The 15,290-nt window shown below is 47.8% G+C and overlaps 1 protein-coding gene across 2 annotated transcripts in view; it reads left to right on the top strand.

The window, feature by feature from the left end:
- Positions 1 to 223: 223 nt before the first annotated feature.
- Positions 224 to 15,290, top strand: part of LOC142905253 (E3 ubiquitin-protein ligase TRIM21-like) — a 29,347-nt gene continuing 14,280 nt past the window's right edge. The window contains exons 1-3 of one of the 2 annotated variants that reach the window (XM_076064153.1): positions 224 to 343; positions 4,225 to 4,528; positions 8,953 to 9,175. In XM_076064153.1, coding sequence (XP_075920268.1) covers positions 4,272 to 4,528; positions 8,953 to 9,175 — 480 coding nt within the window. In that variant the 5' untranslated portion in view covers positions 224 to 343; positions 4,225 to 4,271. Of the gene's footprint in view, positions 344 to 2,634; positions 4,529 to 8,952; positions 9,176 to 15,290 lie in introns of those variants that run through there. The other variant, XM_076064152.1, reaches the window with a different exon arrangement.

Consider the following 15,290-nt stretch of genomic DNA (forward strand, 5'->3'; position numbering starts at 1 on the left):
GTGTAGAGGTGGGAGTGGACGTGGGGTAGGGTGTAAAGGTGGGAGTGGAGGTAGGGTGTAGAGGTTGGAGTGGAGGTGGGGTAGGGTGTAGAGGTGGGAGGTGGAGGTGGGGTAGGGTGTAGAGGTGGGAGTGGACGTGGGGTAGGGTGTAAAGGTGGGAGTGGAGGTAGGGTGTAGAGGTGGGAGTGGAGGTGGGGTAGGGTGTAGAGGTGGGAGTGGAGGTGAGGTAGGGTGTAGAGGTGGGAGTGGAGGTGTTGAGGTAAAATAATTCCGCCACCTCTAAGGAAGTTGACTCCCCAGAGCAGAGTTCTGAGAGACCGCCCGTAGCGAGCAGGGGACTCAGGTGGGTGGCGTTCTCCCTCTTCGGTGCACGGACATGGGACGACGATTCCATGATATGATGATGATGATCATAGTGTAGATGCCCAGACACGGGCCCACGGGCCCACGGTTGTGTTTTAGTTGACAGCCTAAATAGTTGAACGTTTCAGCACCGTCCTGACTGCGAGGATCGTGCTGATGTGGCACTGCATGAGTGGTGTACTCTGTGGGTGTACTGTACTCTGTGGGTGTACTGTACTCTGTGGGTGTACTGTACTCTGTGTGTATGTGTACTGTACTCTGTGTATGTATGTCTATTGTACTCTGTGTACTGTACTCTGTGTGCATGTGTACTGTGCTCTGTGTGTACTGACTGTGGACTCTATATACTGTGTGGTCTACTGTGTGTGTACCGTACACACTCTGTGTAGTCTGTGTATACTGTGTGGTGTAGTCTGTGTGTACTGTGTGGTTTAGTCTGTGTGTACTGTGTGTACACTGTGTATACTGTGTGGTGTAGTCTGTGTGTACTGTGTGTACACTGTGTATACTGTGTGGTGTAGTCTGTGTGTACTGTGTGGTTTAGTCTGTGTGTACTGTGTGTACACTGTGTATACTGTGTGGTGTAGTCTGTGTGTACTGTGTGGTTTAGTCTGTGTGTACTGTGTGTACACTGTGTATACTGTGGTGTAGTCTGTGTGTACTGTGTGTACACTGTGTATACTGTGTGGTGTAGTCTGTGTATACTGTGTGGTGTAGTCTGTGTGTACACTGTGTGTACACTGTGTATACTGTGGTGTAGTGTGTGTGTACACTGTGTGTACACTGTGTATACTGTGTGGTGTAGTCTGTGTGTACACTGTGTGTACACTGTGTATACTGTGGTGTAGTCTGTGTGTACACTGTGTATACTGTGTGGTGTAGTCTGGGTGTACTGTGTGTACACTGTGTATAATGTGTGGTGTAGTCTGTGTGTACACTGTGTATACCGTGTGGTGTAGTCTGTGTGTACTGTGTGTACACTGTGTATACTGTGTGGTGTAGTCTGTGTACACTGTGTGTACACTGTGTATACTGTGTGGTGTAGTCTGTGTGTACACTGGGTGTACACTGTGTATACTGTGTGGTGTAGTCTGTGTGTACACTGTGTACTGTGTGGTGTAGTCTGTGTGTACACTGTGTGTACTGTGTGGTGTAGTCTGTGTGTACACTGTGTATACACTGTGTATACTGTGTGGTGTAGTCTGTGTGTACTGTGTGTACACTGTGTGTACTGTGTGGTGTAGTCTGTGTGTACACTGTGTATACACTGTGTATACTGTGTGGTGTAGTCTGTATGTACACTGTGTATACTGTGGTGTAGTCTTTGTGTACTGTGTGTACACTGTGTACTGTGTGGTGTAGTCTGTGTATACTGTGTGGTGTAGACTGTGTGTACACTGTATACTGTGTGGTGTAGTCTGTGTATACTGTGTGGTGTAGACTGTGTGTACACTGTGTACTGTGTGGTGTACTCTGTCTCTGCATCGTGTGCATACTATGTGTACACTGTTTATACTGTGTGGTGTGCTGTGTTTGTGTGTACACTGTGTATACTGTGTGGTGTGCTGTGTTTGTGTGTACACTGTGTATACTGGGTGGTGTAATCTGTGTGTACTGACTGTACACTATTTATGTTACATGGTGGACTGTATGAGTGTATATACTGTGTTACACTGTGTATACTGTGTGTGCACTGACAATGTGTACACTGTGTATACAGCGTGGTGTACTCTGTGTATGTGCTGGCTGAGTGTACTTTGTGTATACTGTGTGGTGTATTGTGTGTGTGGACTAATGTGTGCACACTGCATACTGTGTGGTGGTGTACTCTGTGTGCATTGACTGTGTTTACACTGTGTAGACTGTGTGGTGTACTCTGTGTGTATTGACTGTGTTTACACTGTGTAGACTGTGTGGTGTAGTCTGTGTGTACTGTGTGTACACTGTGTGGTGTACTCTGTGTGTATTGACTGTATTTACACTGTGTAGACTGTGTGGTGTACTCTGTGTGTACTGTGTGTACACTGTGTGGTGTACTCTGTGTGCATTGACTGTGTTTACACTGTGTAGACTGGTTTATTATTGTGTGAACTGACTGTAAGTACACTGTATACTGTGTGGTGTAATCTGCGTGTGTGTACTGTGTGTATCGACTGTGTGTGTACTCTGTGTATACTGTGTGGTTTACTCTCTGTGTGTGTACTGACTGTGTGTACTGACTGAGTGTGGCATACTAACAGTATATATTCTGTGTGTATTGTTGTTTTGTATTGTTGTCGATTTAATTATCTGATCCATAACTCTTTACTGGACATCTGAAACAAAGAGCTTCATAGCTCCATCCGGATTACTCCTTCAGTTGATAAATACAGATCCTCACATTGTCTATAACAGCGGCGCCAACCCGATTGGTCGCGTTAACCAGTAAACCCAAGGAATCATAACCTGGCCAACAATTACGTGGCCTTGAGGGGGGTGGTGGCTTTGACGGCTTCTTCGTTCTGTGGCAGGGTCAGATTTCGGCCTCGGCTAAGTGAGCTACAGATAAGTCAGCCTAGCATTCATTAACGACGGGGGCCCTCTTAAGTGTGAACAAAACTTACAATCGTACACACGTTCTACTTTTTTTTACATGGCCCGTTGAAAAATAGAAATATCTTAGGGCCCCAGCATTGTCATAAATCGCCCATGCTTGGGGCTCTGCGTATCTCCACTTCACGGTAGCTACGTAGATGTTGACTACCTCGCCCGGGGTACAGGAGGTCGTGGGTTCCATCCCGACCCTGACGATGCCTGCTGCTGTTTATTTGTAATTTTTGTCTCTCCCCGTGGTTCTCACTGCGTGGATTTTTCTCCGGGTTCTTCGGTTGTTCCCTCCCTTTCAGAATCAACGTGATGCGTTTAGAGTATTTGGCTGCAGCTTTAAATCTCCACATAATGGTGATGATAATGAGCCACTTCGTTGAGCTATAATTTGTGGTGGCCAGGTCGCTTCTGAAAAAGATCTACACAGCTCAGTGGACCTTACCTGGTAAAATTAACATAGATTAGTCTATATGTATCTCTGCATTTCTATGCATCTCTGTGGTGTCTCTATGGGTATCTGTGTACTGTATTTTAATTCCGATATGATGGGGCCTCTTAAGCTCGACGTAGCTTAGGGCCCCAGCATTTTCATAACCTGGACCTGTTCCAGGGTGACATCGATCAATTAATCAGTCTTTGTTTTATTTGCTAATCTCGCCCTCAAGCAGGCACCAGTGCAGATTTCCCCGCACCTCCATGTAGCATGGTTGGCTATTTACGGTGTGAAATAAGTTTAATAAACATGCATATAAACCTGTATGGTTCTCATTGCCTATCTGTGCGTCTCTATGAATCCCTAGGCATTTTGATCACTGTAAATTTGGACGTGATGATAAGCTACTTCTTTGAGCTATAATTTGTGGCCTGGTTGCTTCTAAAAAATAACTACATAGCTCGGTGAGCCTTACCTGTTGAAATAACGAAAAAATATAGTTTAGTTGAAATAATTTTTAAACGGGAAATGAAATAAATAAAGAAGCAGATACAGGGTAGACGAGTCTGACCAGGTGAGTCTTGCACAGAGCACGATTATTGAGCGCGATGCTCGACACGTTTTGGATGTCGCTATTGCAGATACGCAATTGCCCTTCGGAAGAACAAGTTTGATCTAAAGTTCAGCCATTCCGCAAACACCCTCGTGCTCAGCTGTTGTCAAGTCGCCCCACTTTTCCGGAGGACAGAACACAACGCAGAGATACACCTACTCAAAATTGTCTCCAAACTTTATGATTTTGTTGTTGTTGTCTATTTCGACCACCTGTCCCACCTCGTTAGGATTTGCTGGAGCAGAGGGACAGCAGACCGGATCGGCTCCACTCAGCATGGCAGCGGCGGCAGCAGCAGGTGGCCGGGACCGGGGCCTGGAGGAGGAGCTGACTTGCTCCATCTGCCTGCACCTCTACGTCGACCCCGTGCTGCTGGGCTGCCCACACACCTTCTGCAGAGAGTGCATCGTGAGCGTGTGGCGCGACGGTGCCTGCGCCTGCCCAGAGTGCCGCAGGGTCTTGCCCTTTGGCTCCAAGGAGGAGATGCGGAAGCAGCTCGAGAAAAACTTCAAGCTGGCCAGCATCGTGGACAGGTTCTGTTCCCGGGAAAAGATAGTTAGTTGGTTAGTTGGTCGGTTAGTCCATTGGTTTAGTGAATTACATTTGTTGAGCCAGCTGGCTCGGATTGGGAAAAATTTAGCCCACTTTTCACCCAGTCTCTGTCTATCTTTATGTGACTCTATGTAACTCTGTGAGTCTCCCATGTGTCTATATGTATCTCTATTAGTCGCAATATAGCTCTATGAGTCTATGTATCCCTTTGTTATTCTTTTGTATGGCATTTTTGGGGACAGCAACAGATAACAAATTGATTTCGAGATTTGATATTGATTCGACTTCTCCAGGAGTAGCCGCATGTATTTGTTTCAGATCGCCATTGAATGATCTGATATGTTGCACGATCTGAGATCTTGCACCACAGTCACAAGTGTCCACATCTTCCACGGAGTGTCCGGATCTGATTCAAGGAGGACCAGATCTTCTTCGGTAGATGAGATCCTGTTTGGAGGATTTCAGGGTCGCTGATGATGGGTTTCTGCAAGATTTTGGTGTTTGTCCAGGTTTCCTCTCATCGTGCTTTGGTGGTCTTGTCATCATCATGTATGTTCCTTGCATATTGCCAGAAAAGTTTTCTGGATTTGAGCCTGTGTGGTGGGGTCATGGAGATGTCTTTGTTTATTGGGAGGTTTGGATTTACGATGGCCTTGCAGTACTCCGTCACAGATGCAGCATCGCGACAGAGCTGCGTAGGATCGATATTTGCGAGGACCGAAAGCCACTGCAATGGTGTGCTCTTTAGCATCCCTGAAATGATCCTCATGGATGCATTTACCTTTGTGTCCACCACCTTTGTGTGCACGCTTTTGTTCCAGGCTCAGGCACAATATCCTGCCGCAGAGAAGACTAGTGCTGTGGGGGCCGTCCGGAGGGTTGTTGCAATTTGCTCCCCATGTTGTTCCGGCCAGTTTATGAACGAGATTAACTCGCAATTTTGTTTTTACAGCAGTATTCTGCAGGTTTTGTGGAAGGTGAGGCTGCTGGCAAGAGTTACACCGAGGTATTTGATGTACTTGTCGTGCTGGACCTCTTCGCCACAGAAAGTGACGGCCAGTTTCTGGTCGGCGCTTGCATTGTTCAGGTGGAATAACGTTACAACAGTTTTCCTTGGGTTTGGGCGGAGCCTCCAGTACTTGAAGTACGTTTCAAGTTTCTTGAGGTCTTCGCACAGGTCATTTTGCACCTCAATTTTGAGTCGTTCTTTGGACGGCAAGTGCTAGGTCATTGGCGTAGCCAAATTTCCGGCCGACGGTGACAGGGAGGTCACTTATATCTATATGTTAAAAGTGCCACAGCAAGCACTGATCCTTGTGGGAGCCCGTTACTGAGGAAGTGGGCTCTGCTGACAGTGTTCTCTAGGTGGACACGGTATGGCCGGTTGGACAGTAGCGATGATAGAAGTCTGAGGGTTTGCTGGGATCTGATGACCTTAGACAGCTTTAGCATGAGGCCTTCCCACCATACTGTGTCATAGGCCAGTGATTGGTCGATGAAAGCGGCCCCTGTGATGTTTTTGCACTTGTAGCCAGCTTTAATGTGTGTGGTGAGTTACAACACTTGATAGCAAATGCTGTGGCCAGGGCTGAAGCCAGCCTGTTCAGTTGGTATAGTTTCCTCGAAGATCGGTGACATACAGGTCAGTAGCATCCTCTATAGAAGTCTGTACACTGTAAAAAGCAGAGATATGGGGCAGAACTTATTTGGGTTTGCGGTTGATTTCCAGAATGGCAATGACCTTCATTTGTCGCCATTTTTGGGGAACTTGCCTAAGGACATAATGTCTGAAAACAATCTGGCCAGCCAGTGGCATCCTTTTTGGCCAAGGTGTTTAAGGAACTCGGGATAAATCCCATTTAATCCTGTGGCCTTTCCTGATCTGGTGGCTTTCATGGCATCAATGACCTCTTCTTCATTGAAGGGGGATAACAAGGCTGTTGTCGGTGCACATTCCGCTATTAATTGGTGGAGTTTTCATTTCACCCGCTGTCTTGTTTGCCGATCTGTAGAGATCTTTCCATTCAATAGCATCTGTGTGGCGATGGCATTGATGGGTACATTGGCGGTCTTGTTTCTCGGTGGTGGTGCCGCTCCTTGGTATCTCAGGAGGCACCAGGCTTTATGGCTTGAAATCTAATGACTGCATAGCTTCTGTCCACCTTTGGCTCCTGGATTCATTTAGGGAGTCCAGGAGAGCTTTTCCACACTCTGGGCTTCCTGACTGTATTTCTGGAGCAGGAACTCGCTTTTTCCTTTCCAGCATGGAGTGTATTCTGCCCAGTAACTCCATGGAATTTGTGAGCGGGCTGCTTGAGGACAATCTTGGTGAAACGTTCATAGTTTTCTGACTTTGGTGGATTCTGGTAGACAGTGCACACGATGGCTTCAATAAAAGGTTCCCAGTTGCACTTTCTTAAGTTGCATCATGGCACAGGGGTGGACGTGATCATCAGAATTTTGACCCTGATATGCACCGAGCCTGGCCTGTGCTAACTGTTCGGGAATTGTCCAGAACCATTCTGGAAGCACACGGCAGTTCACCCGAACTTGAACATGACACAAAGCACAGGTAAAGGGAATTCTTCCTCCATCGTGCGGAATGGATGGTGCCTTCATCTTTAGCGTCAAACAGAATGAATAGGTAACTAGTTGCTGCCCAGTCGATGACCTATTCACCGGCGAAAACCGTGGGATTGGTCACAGCAGGCAGCATGTTTGGGCTCCATGTGGTTCTTGGAGGTTTATATACATTTATCACAGATACATAATTGATTTTGACGATGATGATGCCTGTCAGTATGTTGTTTTCTGCGTTCATTGCGGTGAGGTCCTTGAAATGGAATTTCACGTGACGTTGGTAGTCCCTGCTTAGGATGGTGGTAGCTGGCTCTCGTCGTCAGCTGTACAGGAAATTATTGGAGCAGGAGCGCATCGAATCATCTGGATTACGAGGAAACGTCCCAGCAAGTCGCACTTGGGCCTTGATAGGTGCCTCTACGTTTAGATGGCAAACACGTAGTGACGGCCCTATTCTGCGGTAAGTTTGGCCATGAAAAGTATCTTTGGTGTTGTAATCCTGATCAGGAGGGCCATTTTGGCATTCAATCGCTGGGATGATAACATTAGTTTGTGACAAGCACGTAACAGTGCAGACCATGGGAAGATTGCCATCTTCTCCACCTATATATCTCTTTTAGTCTCTATGTATCTCTTAGTCTCTGTATCTCTATAAATCTCCTATGTGTCCCTAATGAGTCTATATGTCTATGAGTCTATACGTATCTCATCTCTATGAGTCTGTTTAACACGTAGGCTTTCGCCAGCAATATCCTCCATAATACATGTTTTTTGGGTTAGATCATGTAAATATATAAATGTGTCATTAAACCCGCCACCACCTAACACAGCCAATTTAGTAAGGTTTGTCACGTAGACAGAACATGCCAATTCGTTACTAGTACAGCACACAGCATTTACAAGTTGAGTACTCAGATTGTCAATGTTGTGGTTTTGCTCTCCAACACACCGGTGTGCTGTATTAGTAACAAATTGGCATGTTATTTTTAATTGACAAACCTTACTAATTGGCTGTGTCGGGTGGTGACGGGTTTAACGACATATTTATGTATTTACTCGATGAGTCTCTATGTATCTATAAACATCTCTATGTATCGCTGTGAGTTTCTGTGTATGTCTATGAGTATCGAAATATCTTGATCTCTGCGAATCTATACGTATCGCTACGTATCTCTATGAGTATGTATCTCTGTGGCTCTGAATCTCGATGTATCTCTATGAGTCTGTTTGTTCATTAGTTTATTAAGTTTGCTGAGCCAGCTAGCCAGGATTTGGCAAAACCCCATCCCACTTTTCACCCATAAATCTGAAGAGCCGCACATACTAAGTGTTACTCACCTTACATTAAAACTGACAACATTTCAGAATAAGAGTTAAAATTAAACAACATTATTTCCTATCATATGTTAATTCGAAATAGAAAAATGGAGGACCCGGAGAAAAATCCATGAAATCACCATGGGAGAGGGAGGCAGACTCCAAATATACAGAAGCAGCCATTGTCAGGGTATGGGATCGAACACGACCTCCTGCATACCAGGCGAGGTACTTAACATCTCAGCACCGCGGTACCCCAGTGTTTATTATAAATGCAGAGGAAAAAAACTTGACAACAAGGGAAACATCCATAAGATCACAGGGAGAATGAACACCCACACTCTAAATGTATAGCAGATATTGGGGTCGGGATCGAACCCACGACCTCCTGTGCACCAGCCAAGGTAGTTAACATCTTGCCACCGTGGTGCCCCAATGTGGACAAGTGAACTACGGGAGATCCGGCCACTATTCACGGTCGCTCAGTGAATTCGGTTTGTACCCATAGGTTCTCAAGTCTCAGCACGGAAGGGGAACGGCCGCTGAAGGAGCTCAACCCGAGCTTGGCACGAGTGAGGCTCCTGAATCTGGACCTCTGTGCTCAGCATGGCAAGGCACTCGACATGTTCTGCCGGGAGCACGGTGCGTTTGTGTGCGCTGACTGCGTCACGAGTGGTGCGCACCAGGGCCACAAGCTGATGTCAGCAGAGGAAGTTGGTCGGCAGGCAAAGGTGAGGTGCTCTGAGCGCGACGACCGCGTGGTGATGGTGGTGGTTGTGGTGATGATGGTGGTTGTGGTGATGGTGGTGGTAGCAATGGTGATGGTGGTAGTGGTGGTGATGTTGGTGCCGGACAGTAAAGCTATGGTGAGCAGTGCCATGTGGGCAGGGCGAATTTACATTGGCCATTCCCCTCATCGCGTTTGTAGCCACCACAGCATCCAAAGTGTGCTCTAGACAGGTGCGAGGGGCTGGTAACCCCTCCACCTTCAATTATCACTAATCCACGAAAAAAATATACAGCTAAGCTTGTGCCGGAGGCCCCGGGGGAATAGTCATCAATGATGTCTCCTGGCCAAACGACATTTGGCGGAGCCAGGAGATTGAATCCTTACCCTCGGGGTTACTCCAGAAACAGCAAAAAGCCACTACGGGTAGCCACGTGGAATGTTCCAATGCTCACTGCGGAGGAGAGGCTGTCACTCCTCTGTCGGGAGCTCGACCAGTACCACCTGTATCTCTGGTATTCAGGAGGTCCGGTGGACCAGCTCTGGGTCCTGCCACCATGAGGGGTAGACAGTCCTCTTCTCGGGGCAGGAGACTGCCAAACAACAGGCAGTGGCTCTTCTTCTGAATAAAATAATGAAGGAGGTGTGGGAGCGTGGCGGTGAGGTGTGGGAAGCTGTAAGCCCCAGGCTACTTTGGGCTCCCCTTCCTATCAACCAGAGGCGAGGAGTGGTGGTCGTGGTTACTTATGCCCCCACCGAAGATGAACATTAGTGGAGGGATGCAGGCAAGGCCGATGAGTCAGATGCCTTTTATGACCTCCGGTCACAAGTGGCCCCTCAGGATAGTCATCCTGTTGGGTGACTTTAATGCCCGAGTTGGTCATGATGCTGGCACCTGGTCTGAAGTGATGGGAAGGCATGGGCCGGATCAGCTCAATAACATTGGTAGGAGGCTGCTGGCTTTTGTGCAGCCCATGATCTTGTAATTACCAAGATGCTTCTCCAGCATCGGCACATCCACCCAACATCATTGATGCACACCTGGTCAAAGCAAGAACTTCTGCTGGACTATATAGTGACAAAACAGTGGATGCAGATCCATATCCTTGGCACCAGGACCCACTGTGAAGCTGATCTGCCCACTGACCATCGACTTATCATCTGTAAGATGCACCTGCCATTCTTCCACTCCGCTTTTGGGTGGATACCCAGGACCCCATTCAAACACACAATGGCCTGATCTGAGATAGCTGATGAAAGTTGCAAGCGAGAATTTCATCATTGTTTGCAGCTGAGGTTGACCTCATCCCGGACTCCTCATGATGCTGAGAGGAAATGGGTGAGATTTAAGACTGTGGCTCATGCAGCTGCAATGGCTGCTTTAGATACACGGTCCAAACCTCCCAGAGACTCTGGTGGACAGAGAAGGTATTCAGGCTGGCTGATAAAAAGCGCCAGGCCCACTCTCACCATCTATAGCATCCCACATCAGAGAATGAGGAGGCTTACCGCAGCTTTCACTCAGAGGTTCGGAGAGCCGTGAGGAGCTGCAAGGACGGGTGGTGGTCGCGGGTTGCTGAGGAGATGGAGTCTGCCTCAGTTGCTCGTGACCACAAATCACTCTAATGCCATCAAAAACGTCATTTGCAGTGCCACAACTATCACCATCATTAGGGGAAAAAACGCTGATCAAATTCCGACCCCTAGGAACAGGTTTTCAGATTTGCTGAACATTTCTGTGAGGTCTTGGGGGAGAGGAAATCCCTCAGCCTGGAAAACATAATGGGGCAAAGTGGGGATGACCCTGCTCAGGCTGCAGTGTCTTAAATATTGGAAGACGTAGTCACCCCCTGTGAGTGGCTGGCTGAGGTGCCATCTGTTAAAGAAGAACAGAAGGCAATCCAGAGTCTGAGACCGGGAAACGCACCAAGCAGAGATGATCTCCCAAGGAAAATGCTGAGGGAGGGTTGCGTTTGGGCACAGACTGCCCTTCATGAAATCATAATAACAAACGGGATCACTGGACAGGTTCTACAGGATTGGAAGGATGCCCTGGTGGTCCCTCTCTTTAAGAAGGAGGACCACACAGACTGTAACAACTACAGGGGCATCTCACTCCTCTGTGCTGGGAAAGGTTCTGGCAAGGATTATTCAACATCGCCTTGCAAGTCATGCTGAGGAGAGGCTTGCGGAGCCCCAATGTGGTTTCAAGGCCTATGATATCATTAAAAGGCTAGGGCTCTGGGCTGTTCTTCGTGCTTTCGGAATCCCTTAGTCTCTGCTCACAATCATTAAGGACCTTAATGATGGTGAGCGAGCCCCGGGTTAAACTACGTGGTCGGGAGTCGGAGCCATTCCCTTTTCACCTTGGGGTGCGACAGGGATGTCCTCTGGCTCCCACATTACTTAACATCTATTTCGACTATGTAGTTCGTGAAGCCTTCAGTAGCTGTACTGGAGGAATTTCCATTTGGTACAGATATAATGGGAGGCTGATCAATGCCTGGGTTCGGTCAAGGGATGGCTCCCTATTGGTCAACCATGTTACGTATGCCGATGATCTGGTGATTGCTGCTCACTCAGAGGAGGAGTTGGAGGCACTGCTGCTGAACCTGGAGCGTGCAACTAAGAGGTGGGGCCTTATCATCAGTCCCACCCAAACTAAGCACCTGCCTGGGCATTTTGTACCATCAGATACTCCACCCCCACAACTCTCAATTGGTGATGGGGCAATTGTGGAGATAGTGGAGTGTTTCCCATACCTGAACAGTGTGCTCTTGTCCGGTTCTGGTTTGACAGCAGAGGTCTTACTCCAGATCAGTCAAGCGGCATTAACTTTTCATCGGCTGCGTAACACTGTGGAAGCTACCTGGTCTGTTGCTCCACACAAAGCTTTGCGTCTTCTCTGCCACTGTCATGCCCTTCCTTCTCTATGCTTGCAAAACGTGGACCCCCCTAATGAAACATCTTTGCCAGTTGGAAACATTTAAGCTGGCCTGCCTACGATCTATCCTGGGTTTAACCAGGTTGGATTGTGTAAGGAGCTCACAAATCCTTGAAAATTTTGGACAATGTCCCAATGGTGAGCTCCTCCGGCAGCTCACCGGTGGCTTTTGGTTAGGCCAGCTAAACGGGCACCGCACGGGATAGAGAAGAGATGGAGTGATGTGGTACAAGAGGATGTAGAGCTGATTGGACATGCCAATGACTGGTACAAGCGGTGTCAAGATCGGCCTCTGTGGTGGAGGTTCGTTAAGGACGCTACTGGGCAGTTGGAGGCAGTCACCCTCCAGCAACAACGGAGGGCAGAGGAGTGACGCTCACAACAATGAGCAGAATGTCGGGTGGCTAAAACATAGCAACTTGGCATAGTAGGGGGCACAGGTGGTGCATCGGCCAGTCATCTGAGTCAGTCGACCCATAGCACCTGGGTCTGCCACGTGACCTACTGCTGGCGGGTGTTTGACACTTCACATAGCCTTAACATGCACATAGCCTGGCACGAGTGCCGTGGTGATGTCACTGCCACTTAGTGGGAAATGGTGGTTGTTGTTGTTGGTGGTGGTGGTGATGATGATGGTGGTGGTAGTAGTGATGGCCGTGGTGTGGCTCAGAGGTCAGATTGGAATCTGGGTTTGGGCCAAGCATGGTTGTGACTGGCCTCCTCAATTGATGCGACTTCGTGGGATGAATGTGGTCGCGAAGCAATAAAACGTTGGAGTTTTGCACTCGAACTTTGTTTTAAACTCGACTTGTGAATGCCCACTAGTACACGCAAAACTAAAACAAAAAAATCCACGTTGAAAATAAATAACCTTGCCAAAATCGACAGTGTTGCTTTGAACACTCCTCGCGATGTTTCAGGACTGTGTGCATTTAGTAAACGATAATCTAACAAAAACTACAAGCTTTTTTTTATTTTACCAGGAAAGGCCCACTTAGCTTATACAGCTATTTTTCAGAATCTACCTGGCCATCACAAATCATAGCTGAAGCAAATTGCATATCATTTGGATATTTATAGTAGCAGTGACACACTCTAAACAAGTGATGTTTATTCTAAATGTGGATGGAAAACTGTAGGACCCAGATTCAAATCCACACGACTGTGGGAAGAGAAAGAGGGAGAGACACGCAAACTCCACATATACAGCAGACGTCATGGTTGGGATCAAACCCCCTACCTCCTGTATACCAGGCGAGGGAGATAAGACTTCCTTGCCATTCGTGAGTAGGCTGTATGAATCCTGGTCTCCTCCCGCTCCTCAATGAACCATTCAATGAGGGATTTGTCGATCGCTCATAACGCAAGACCTTCGGGAGAAAGCGTTGGGAAATCAGCGGAGGGCTTCCCATGGGTAAATTATCATCACGATCCATGGGACAGATAGCCCGTAGTAGGTGTCCACTGCACTTTACGTCACTCATTGCTGTTTTCACTTTCGTTTCTCTGTCTTGTAGTGCCAATATGGCTCACGTTATTGGCACATCTTGGTCGTGTAGTATATCGTGTAGTGCATAGCAGAGTGTATAGTAGTGTAGTGTATAGTGTAGTATATAGTAGTGTAGCATATAGTGTAGTGTATTTTAACATAGTGTATGGTAGTGTAATGTAGGTATAATGTAGTGCAGTGGTTCTTAACCTTTACTGCAGCCTTGCACCCCTTTGGTTTTAAATCGTGAAAATATCTCTTCTCTCTTCTTCGGGGTTGTCCATTGTATCCGATGATGACCTTCCACCTCTGCCTCTATTTGTGGGATTTTGTGTGACTGTGAAGTTCAATCCTCAACCCACAGCGTCTGCTACAGACAGAGCAGGCAAAGTCGCTGATTGGAGGTGTAGGTATGGTTCTGGCTTCACGTCTCTTGAGACGCTTCCTTTTCCGTAGCTCACTTCGGTCCTCTTCGAGCTTCGACACTCTTTGCTGGCACAGCTGGCTCCAGATGGAGCATTCTGCAGTCATGTCCTCCAGCTGGCTAGGGTTCAGGCTGCACTTTTTCATGGCCGTCTTCAGTTGGTCCTTGTAGCGCCTTTTCTGGCCCCCTGTAGAGCGGTGGCCTAGGTGCAGCTGGCCATACAAGACCTTACATACAAGATGCTCCGTTGGCATCCTGATGACGTGACCGAGCCAGCGGAGTGTGTGCTGGATGATGGTAGCCTCCATAGTGATGCAGTTGATTTTGCAGAGTATCTCAGTTTGGGGCACTCGGTCACACCAGGTTATCCCCATGATGCATTGAAGACACCGAATATGGAAGGCCTCAACCATAAAGATGTGGCGACTGTACAATGCCCTGGTCTCACAGCTGTAAAGGAGTGCTGTGATGACCATTTCCGGGTAAGCAGATATTTTAGTGTGTAGGCTGAGGTCCTTGTTCTGGAATACCCTTTTTCTGAGCCTGCCAAAAGAGGATGACACCTGCTTTACTCGGTTTTGTATTTCCCTTTCAATGCTGTAGACGCCAGACAGAAAGCTGTACAGGTACATAAAGGATACCACTATTATGAGTGGTTTCTCAAAGACGGTGATGGTGGGTGGATAAGGTGGATTAGTAGATGCCCACTGGCATACTACTTCAGTCTTCATGATGTTCACCAAGAGACCCAATCTATGATATGCACTTGCAGCAGCTGTAAGCGTGACTTGCAGGATATCTGGTGTGTTGGCCACGAGCGTGCAGTCATCAGCATACTGCACCTCGATGACAGGCTCGGATGTTATTTTTTGGACAGCTCAGAGCCTCCTGATGTTAAAAAGTTTGCCATCCAGCCTGAAGTCCACTGTAACACCACTATTCTTCTCAATCTCCTTGTGCAGTAGCGTGTTGACACATAGGAGGAAAATGTTGAAGAGTACCGGAGCAAGGACTCATCCCTGGCATATGCTGGTGCACACCCTGAAGGGCTCGGACTCCTGGCCTCCTATGGTCACCCCTGCCATCATCCCCTCATGAAATTGACGCAGGATATTGACGCATTTTCTTGGACAGCCAAACTTCAGCAAAACGTCCCCCAGAAACTCCCTGTTAACTGTGTCGAAGGCCTTCGTCAGATCGACAAAAGCCATGAAGAGGTCCTGATGCTGCTCTCAACACTTCTCCTCGAGCTGCCATGCTGT

Source organism: Petromyzon marinus, unplaced genomic scaffold (assembly GCF_048934315.1).
Source record: "Petromyzon marinus isolate PM22_M1 ecotype Great Lakes invasive population unplaced genomic scaffold, UKy_Petmar_22M1.pri1.0 PM_Scaffold_34, whole genome shotgun sequence".
NCBI classification, from domain to species: domain Eukaryota; kingdom Metazoa; phylum Chordata; class Hyperoartia; order Petromyzontiformes; family Petromyzontidae; genus Petromyzon; species Petromyzon marinus.